At 43.4% G+C, this 9,391-nt stretch overlaps 1 protein-coding gene across 11 annotated transcripts in view; it reads right to left on the bottom strand.

Moving 5' to 3' along the window:
* Window positions 1-3,239: 3,239 nt before the first annotated feature.
* Window positions 3,240-9,391, bottom strand: part of LOC109894950 (potassium channel subfamily T member 1) — a 143,356-nt gene continuing 137,204 nt past the window's right edge. For 6 of the 11 annotated variants that reach the window (XM_031829700.1, XM_031829701.1, XM_031829695.1 and 3 more), the window contains 2 exons: window positions 6,147-6,231; window positions 3,240-5,919 (listed from right to left, as the gene is read on the bottom strand). In XM_031829700.1, the coding sequence (XP_031685560.1) occupies window positions 5,790-5,919; window positions 6,147-6,231 (215 nt within the window). In that variant the 3' untranslated portion in view covers window positions 3,240-5,789. Of the gene's footprint in view, window positions 5,920-6,146; window positions 6,232-6,678; window positions 6,691-7,992; window positions 8,041-9,391 lie in introns of all 11 variants that reach the window. The other 5 variants (XM_031829693.1, XM_031829691.1, XM_031829692.1 and 2 more) reach the window with 2 other exon arrangements.

Here is a 9,391-nt window from a genome sequence, read left to right as displayed (position 1 = left end):
ATTAGTGGAGTGCTGCAGAGATGGTTCTCCCATCTCCACAGAGGAACTCTGGAGCTTTGTCGGAGCTGGGTTATTGGTCACCTGCCTGACCAAGGCCCTTCTCCCCCGATTGCTTAGTTTGGCCAGGTGGCCAGCTGTAGGAAGAGTCTTGGTTGTTCCAAACTTCTTCCATTTAAGAATGATGGAGGTCACTGTGTTCTTGGGGACCATCGATGAAGAAATGTTTTGGTGCCCTTCCCCAGATCTTTTCCACGACACAATCCTGTCTCTGAGCCCTATGGACAATTCCTTCGACCTCACGGCTTAGTTTTTGCTCTGACATGCACTGTCAACTGTGGGACCTTATATAGACAGGTGTGTGCCTTTCCAAGTCATGTCCAATCAATTGAATTGGACTCCAATTAAGTTGTAGACACATCTCAAGGATGATCAATGGAAACAGCTCAATTTTATAGCAAAGGGTCTGAATACATATATAAATAAGTTGTATTTATTTTTACATATACATCTGCACAGGGTGGAGACTGGTGGAGAACTACACATGGTGGAGGCTGATGGAGAACTACACATGGTGGAGAAATACACAGGGTGGAGAACTACACATGGTGGAGGCTGATGGAGAACTACACATGGTGGAGAAATACACAGGGTGGAGACTGGTGGAGAACTACACAGGGTGGAGACTGGTGGAGAACTACACATGGTGGAGAAATACACAGGGTGGAGACTGATAGAGAACTACACATGGTGGAGACTGGTGGAGAACTACACATGGTGGAGAAATACACAGGGTGGAGGCTGATGGAGAAATACACAGGGTGGAGGCTGATGGAGAACTACACAGGGTGGAGACTGGTGGAGAACTACACATGGTGGAGAAATACACAGGGTGGAGAAATACACAGGGTGGAGGCTGATAGAGAACTACACATGGTGGAGAAATACACAGGGTGGAGGCTGATGGAGAAATACACATGGTGGAGAAATACACAGGGTGGAGGCTGATGGAGAAATACACAGGGTGGAGACTGGTGGAGAACTACACATGGTGGAGAAATACACAGGGTGGAGACTGATAGAGAACTACACATGGTGGAGGCTGATGGAGAACTACACATGGTGGAGAAATACACAGGGTGGAGGCTGATGGAGAAATACACAGGGTGGAGACTGGTGGAGAACTACACATGGTGGAGAAATACACAGGGTGGAGACTGATAGAGAACTACACATGGTGGAGGCTGATGGAGAACTACACATGGTGGAGAAATACACAGGGTGGAGGCTGATGGAGAACTACACATGGTGGAGAACTACACAGGGTGGAGGCTGATGGAGAACTACACATGGTGGAGAAATACACAGGGTGGAGACTGATAGAGAACTACACATGGTGGAGGCTGATGGAGAACTACACATGGTGGAGAAATACACAGGGTGGAGGCTGATGGAGAAATACACATGGTGGAGGCTGATGGAGAACTACACATGGTGGAGAAATACACAGGGTGGAGGCTGATGGAGAAATACACAGGGTGGAGGCTGATGGAGAACTACACATGGTGGAGAAATACACAGGGTGGAGGCTGATGGAGAAATACACAGGGTGGAGGCTGATGGAGAACTACACAGGGTGGAGACTGGTGGAGAACTACACAGAATGGAAACTGATGGAGAACTACACAGGGTGGAGACTGGTGGAGAACTACACAGGGTGGAGACTGGTGGAGAACTACACAGGGTGGAGACTGATAGAGAACTACTCAGGGTGGAGACTGATAGAGAACTACACAGGGTGGAGACTGATTAGGAACTACACAGGGTGGAGACTGATGGAGAAAACCTGTATGAATATATGAAGACGTCAGAGGTAGAGCAGCAAAGAGCCAGGATGTAATGAGTCCAGGTGGGAATTAGAAACCTGACAGGAAAAGATGATCTTACTGATAAAGCGAGTCAGGAACATGAAAGTGATGATGGAAGGACTTATAATCTACAAAATGCCAGCAGAAATACAACCCAGGCTTCTGAGGATACAGAGATCATACCTTATCTGACTATTGCCCCTGACTCTGCCAAACCTAACCCTGACCACAACAAAGGTCAAAGAAAGCCATAGTGAGGGTCTCCCCTATCTTGGTTCGGTGGCAGGTCCACAATGCCACACATAGGGGGCTGAGTCTCTTCACTGACCCCGACCCTGTCCAAGAGGTCAAAGATGAAAGAGAGAACCAATTGATCTCTCAGCTGATCATGACCCTGTCCAAGAGGTTGAAGGTGAAGCAGAAAACCAATCAGACGACCCCGACCCTGACCAAGAGATCGAAGTCAAAGCAGACAACCAATCACCTGATCCTGACCAAGAGGTCGAATGTGAAATGGACACTATCTCAGTTGATGTTTCTCTGGGGGGGGCAACACTACTGTCAGTGTTCTAGAATCTTCATCATCACCCATTGTTCTGGAATCTTCACCCCCAGAAGAGGACAGAGGTGAGACTGGTGAGGAGTTCAAGAGTAGACTCTGAAACAATCTCTCCAGATCATGATGTAGTCCAACTGGACAATGCTGAACCCTCAATTGAGTTAAGTGTGTCCTTGTCAAGCTTGGTCAATGCTACTCACGTCCAGTGAGGTCCTTACCCAGACCCGGATTCTTCCTGCTCCAGAAAAGCCTGAAGAATTGGAGAACAAACCTCAAGAAACCCCACAGTTTTCTTCAGACTGAGTTCCCAGACAGAGTAGAGGCCAATCCAACCCAAAGGGGGTGCCAAAGAGTCGCAGCAGGGAGAGAAGAGAGTGTAGTGGTGATCCACCTAGTGGTGGTTCTCCCAGTGATGACCACCTGCTGCTGGAGAATGAATACACCTTTACTGACTTGCTGCAGGAGGTGGTTCAGAACCAGGTGGTTCAGAAGCAGGTCCAATGGACCAGAGACAGACGGTAAACGACACCAGCAAACAGAGGAAGGGACAGGACCGTCCGTGGCTTTAAGAATTTTAAAGCACTATGTAGTCTTTTTTATATGATACTGGTGTGATCTTATTTTTTTACTTCTATTGGTTTATGTTTCATAACTGTGTACATTGTCAACATTAGAGTGAATCAATACTGAACATGTGTTACCCCAACCAACGCCACCACCCTGTTAATAATGATTAACAGCAATGCTATCTCAATGCTGTTTCTGAGTGATCATTTTTCTCTGTGATTCAAACAAACAACAGGAGTGTTTATCCATTTCAATGTTCCCTGCTGCATGTAGCATTTATTGTTTCATATTTTACATCATGGTAGAGAAGTACACAGACTTCATAATAAGAAATAGTAGAAAATTGACCTTTTCACAACGAATTAAGAACATGATAAAGTGAACAGAGGTTTTTGGAGAACATGCATGGTTCCATATAAAGATATCAAATGATATGCTTACAAAAAAGTATCTGATGAAAAAAAAGTATCTGATGAATATTATCATCAGATTCATTTTCTAGTGATACTTCACACAGGTCGGCAATCTAGCTGTAGGAAAACATATCTGGTTTGGCAAGCTTTATTTAAAAACATGCTTTTTGTGTTCGCATGCCCCAAACTAAACTACAGTATAAACTTCAAAAACCACAAACAGATTTTCTATGGATTCTAATTATATGGTGACTGATGGGATTGTACACGCTCATTGTTTCCATGGTGATCAACTGTACTCTTCTTTAGTCCTCCAGATCTGTAAACTGCCTTTCTGTGGGGGCCTGGCTAGAATCAAACATATTCTATCTACACTTACAGTAAATCAATGGACAATGTGGGAATACTATACATCTCAAACACAGCAAGAAATATATATTAAACAACTTCAGTCCTGATATCAAAGTATCAGTTGCCTTTCCTCCATCATAACAAACGTTCTCAACAACCTAATCGTATTCATGCAGTCAGGAAATGCATGTATTATGGTCTACTCTTTTTGTGTGTATTTGTATGCTGGCTTCACCCCCAAAATTTCCATCTAAATGGACAAAGTATATTGTATAATTTACAATGACAATGAACCTTAAACTTTGCAAACTTAACTAAGTTGATATTGTGTTTATACCACCTCTCTCTGAATGTATGACTCATACTGTGCTGTGAATATTGTAGTCTGTTTTATTGTGTAGTTAAGTTTCGGGTTAAAGGGTCATGCTATAATGCTCTTAACGACCACAGAGCTTAGTGCAAAAGTATTTCAAGACCTTCTTGTTATCATTTCTGTAATAATGACCCAGATTTTTTTTGTAACGAAACAATGAAGATTAAAAGTGTTAGACTATTTACAATGATAAAACCACACATATTAGTCCAACAGTATCGAATAAAAAATAAAACATAAATACATCTCCTAACCCTTAAATAATGATTCAATATCTACACACACAATACTACATTTACTGTACAAGTGATTCCTGTATAAGTGAAAGGACATATTGGAATCCAGCTTTGCAACACTGTACTCCAATCCAAGCCCATGTACTGGCCATACTAACAGACTTCAAGTGATAGTTAACTCCAACTCATCTTTACAGTGGATTACTTTTAGCATCTGAAAACATATTACAAACTTTCATTTTGTAGTGAACGTTCACTTTTACTGTGCCTGTCTCTTATTGTGCAAAACAACATAGGTTTTCCACGGTAAACCGCTTTGAAAATCAGGATCATTGTACTGTAATGTACAATCATTCATAAAATCCTGTCAGAAATAAGGAATGGTTGTACATTAGCTTAACTAGAACACTGACAGATATAAAATAAATATCCAGATACCATATGGCACAAATAGAGCGACATATTGTAGTGGCATGGAAGAATTTATATAGGTTCTTCAATTCCTTTACTATTCTAGACTTTTAATAAGAAATGTCATGTTATAAAACAAAATGGAGAGACATCGAGCATGAGCAGTAAAAGGGTCCCTATATAAGATACAATGTTTTCTACATTGAAAATAGGAAATTAAAAAACAAAAATCAATGTAATTTAAAAAGTGCTTATGTACTATCATGATTGATTTGTAAGAATACTGCCTTAACATTGTGATAAGGAATAACCATTTCTGTACCAAACTCCGTACACGTCTTGCTATCGTAACTGATAACTACACAGTCCCCCCACACACACCAGGTGTGCTTGGTCGAGCTCACCAGCATACCATACAGACAGAGTTTGCTCTTGTGACACCTTTCCATTGGTCCTAAAGTGCGAGCTCCATCCACCAAGCATGTGAACGAGCTAAATCAAACTAACCTCTAAATATTAAGAGCGTCACAGGACCTCTGACATCATCATCTCTTCTGGTTGCTTACTTGTCCGGAAGGGGGCGTGCTTCCGGTCCGTCTCTCTCTCCCTCCAGTGACTGGTGCCCTCTTTCCGTTTTATCTGTTGCAAAGAGGGTCTGTCTGATGCTCTCCAAGAGGTGAAGTAGTTATTTAATGATGAGGCAGTCTTTATGCATCCTTCCATAGCAGCTCTGTGTGTGTGTGTGTGTGTGTGTGTGTGTGTGTGTGTGTGTGTGTGTGTGTGTGTGTGTGTGTGTGTGTGTGTGTGTGTGTGTGTGTGTGTGTGTGTGTGTGTGTGTGTGTGTGTGTGTGTGTGTGTGTGTGTGTGTGTGTTTGTGTGTGTGTGTGGGTGTGTGTGTGTGTGTGTGTGTGTGTGTGTGTTTGTGTGTGTGTGTGGGTGTGTGTGTGGGTGTGTATATATATATATATATATATATAGTGCCGGGGGTTGGCAATCGGGGTGAGGTAGGGAGTTTCAGAGGTGGGTCTCGTCCCTGGTCTCAGTGCCAAAGTCTTGCCTCATCCGGCCGCCACCGCTGCTCTGCCCTTGGGCTGGATCCTCCGGCACGTTAGGGCCCGCCAGAGGGTCAGACCGGATAATGTACCTGGAGAGAGACGAGGGCAAAACCAACTCTATTGGGTCACATCCACATTTTTATAGAACACACTACTAGAGAACTGTACTGTCCAAAATAGACTGCTGTGCCCAATCGGGAACAATATTGTATACCATACCCAAGGTTGTGTACAGTCGACACAGCTTGGTACAGTATAGTACATACTGAAAAGAGAAGAAGAGGCCACTGATCCCACCTCTCTTGTCGGTACTTACACAATGTCATTGAGCTCCAGCATGGTGTCTGGAGGGGGGTTGATGAGAACGTAGGAAAGAGTGTTCTGGTGGTCGTTCATCTCATCTGCAACAGAACAGGGGCAGGTCTTCACAGATGGTCTGGTTTTACTAGTCAACATCAGCCCAATAATGCTCTGTTTAGCAACTGAAACTATAGGATTCCCTGACTCCTTGATTTTCAGTAAGGGTGTAGACTGGTATAAAAATTAATATGCATATAAAGCAAGTCTACAGTATATATCTTGTTTGCTACGAGTTCTGTGTTCATTTTCTTAATGTCTATTCAAATATAATCAATGGTGTGTAACTGTGTACCCCTTGATATAGCATCCCCTGACGTCCTGTGCTTGTCTTGAAGTAGGATAAAGTTGCCCCTAGTCACTGATCTAAGGTCAGAGCTGTGTGTGTTTTACCTGTTTGTGTGTAAGAGTGAGAAGCTGTGTACCTGGGACAGAATGGGGCTCAAGCTTGGGGGTTGGGGGGTAAAGTGCATCTGCTTCTCCAAACCCACCTGTGTTTGCCCCTTATAATGCCAGGCGGAGTGGGCAGGAGAGAGAGAAGGTCTAACCGTTACTGACAGGGCATGGCTGGTACAGGGTAGGCCCATGCTGCCACAAGGCAAGCGTATCTCTCCATGCGCGGTTTAAGAAAGACATGCAGACACTGTCCGACTGTATAGATTCACCTTCTGCACATTCTAGACGTCTGCCTGGTCACTCACGTCAACACGTCACCATGGTTGCCATGCCAATGACACTCAGCCCCCCATATAGAAATGTTGACAGACCAACAAACACAAATAGGACATGCTCTGGCATCCGGCAGGACAGGCTCAACCAATCGAAGTGAGGCTCAACCAAACGAGGTGAGGCTCAACCAATCGAAGTGATTCTCAACCAAACGAGGTGAGGCTCAACCAATCGAAGTGAGGCTCAACCAAATGAGGTGAGGCTCAACCAATCGAAGTGATTCTCAACCAAACGAGGTGAGGCTCAACCAAACGAGGTGAGGCTCAACCAAACGAGGTGAGGCTCAAACAATCAAAGTGAGGCTCAACCAAACGAGGTGAGGCTCAACCAATCAAAGTGAGGTTCAACCAAACGAAGTAAGGCTCAACCAATCAAAGTGAGGTTCAACCAAACGAAGTAAGGCTCAACCAATCAAAGTGAGGTTCAACCAAACGAAGTAAGGCTCAACCAATCAAAGTGAGGTTCAACCAAACGAAGTAAGGCTCAACCAATCAAAGAGTGAAGCAAAATACATTGGTAGTGTGGGATTGGAAGGGGTCAAAATATAGCATCTAGGATCGTCTTGTAATGTAATTCAGAGGGACTAAAATGTGCTGAATATTACAAATGATTTGGTATTTAGGCTAATCAAATGCTAAATGGGATTCTCTGTTAACAACCACAGTTATATTTCTACACAATTCCCAGTGTAGCTTTGGTGTGTGGATAGCTATGAACTGTTGGCCTTCTGAACAACACAGGCATAATGCTTTCTGCTCCACTCTGTCCTGCCCTGTAATGTATCTAACCACTGTCCTGCCCTGCAGTAACTTGGTACTCCGTCTGGCCATCTCTCCTCATCCATCGCCAGTCAACAAGGCTTAGTTAACACAGGTAAAACTGATGGAGCCTACAACATATTTGACTACCGTACATCAGTTATTCAACCTAAGTGTGAACTAGGCCTATGTCTCACACTTCAGTCCACACAATGCAGAGGACAGAGAGAAAGAAAGACTGTGTGTCTGCCACCCACCACTGCCATCATCACACAAAGTCATGCAGTAGTGATGTTTGATCATGAGTCTCCATCTAACCTGTTCTGGTCTCCTCTCCTAACGGCTGCTCTGAAATGCCCTGTAATTCTAAGACGGCCAACACTGTTAACCAACAGGCTACTGTAGTCTTGTTCAATAACACAGCATTCTTACTCTCACTCACAGGCTACTGTAGTCACTGGCGAACCAGACACCCCCACAGCCCCCGCAAGACAGGGGGCCACGAACTCTGGAGGGCCATGCGCCTGTCATTGAGGTTTATATATATATTTAGAAATTCTTTTGACATTAACCCTTCAAAAAGTCATTCATAAACCTTTTTAATTTCCATATGTACTAGGAAGCTAAGTGTCTGTTTCCTGGGCTTAAAGAATGTGACTGATCAAAGTGCCTCAGGCCTTGAAAAATGTATTATTGAACTGATTCAAAGTAAGGGGATATCGGTGAACAAATGTCGTTGTCAAATCTACGACGGTGACAGTATAATGAGTGGAGCTAACTCAGGCGTTCAAAAGCTCATATCAGACCGAGAGCCTAATGATTCTTAGGTAGATCTTTATGAGTTTTAGTTTAGAAAACAACCTTTCCGCAGAAGAGACAGTTATAGGGATGGTTAAACACAGCTTGGTTGCCATAACAACATCAGGGAAACTGGGCAGAAGGGAGTGGTGCTTCAAATAAGACGTTCTGCAACATCTTTATTTGTGCCTCTCATTCTCCTTTATTGCCAGACTCCAAACATTACAGAAAGAGATGAACTGTATAGGAAGCTCTGGGGACAGGTCGTCTGGATACTGGACAGACAATAAATTGGCAGATGCAAACAGATTATCATCTTTAGCGGAGGACAACAGTTCTTGAGGGTTGGTACAAATAAATATATGTTTGTGATAGTGTTCATGCCGGTGAACCAGTATTTAAGTTGTGTGCTTGCAATATCAGCAGTCCCCTATCTCTGGCATATATTGGCATGCATCACTCAAGACTAAGTTAAAATTGTGTGCAGCGCAATGGACATATAATGCACAATGTCTCAGGAAAGACTGTCTGGGTTGGCAGTACTCACTATAGAAAACAGTCTGGCCCGCAATCTGGACCTACAGGCCGTGGTGAAAACATTTTCACACAAAAAAGGACTTCAGGAGACCAGGGGAGTCTGGAATAAATTTAATTTACCTTGAATATTGCAGCCCATTTGTTTAGGCTTTTAGACATACGAAAAATTCGAACATTAACTGTGGCTAAATTTACCCTCCAGCCAACAAATTCTTCCCTCATTGTTAGGCTAGATAATGTGTCATTTGTATTACAACTTTATAGTAAATAGCAGACAAGTACTGTACACAGCTATAGATATTAGCCTACACTGCATAATGAAGCGACCTCTAGTGAGTTAGTGTTTTGAGGGTGGACTGACTGTATTATTTAGCATTAATAG

This window comes from Oncorhynchus kisutch, linkage group LG8 (assembly GCF_002021735.2).
Source record: "Oncorhynchus kisutch isolate 150728-3 linkage group LG8, Okis_V2, whole genome shotgun sequence".
Taxonomy (NCBI): domain Eukaryota; kingdom Metazoa; phylum Chordata; class Actinopteri; order Salmoniformes; family Salmonidae; genus Oncorhynchus; species Oncorhynchus kisutch.
The sequence above is the reverse complement of the archived record's forward strand: the minus strand, read 5'-3'. Positions and strand labels throughout refer to the sequence as shown.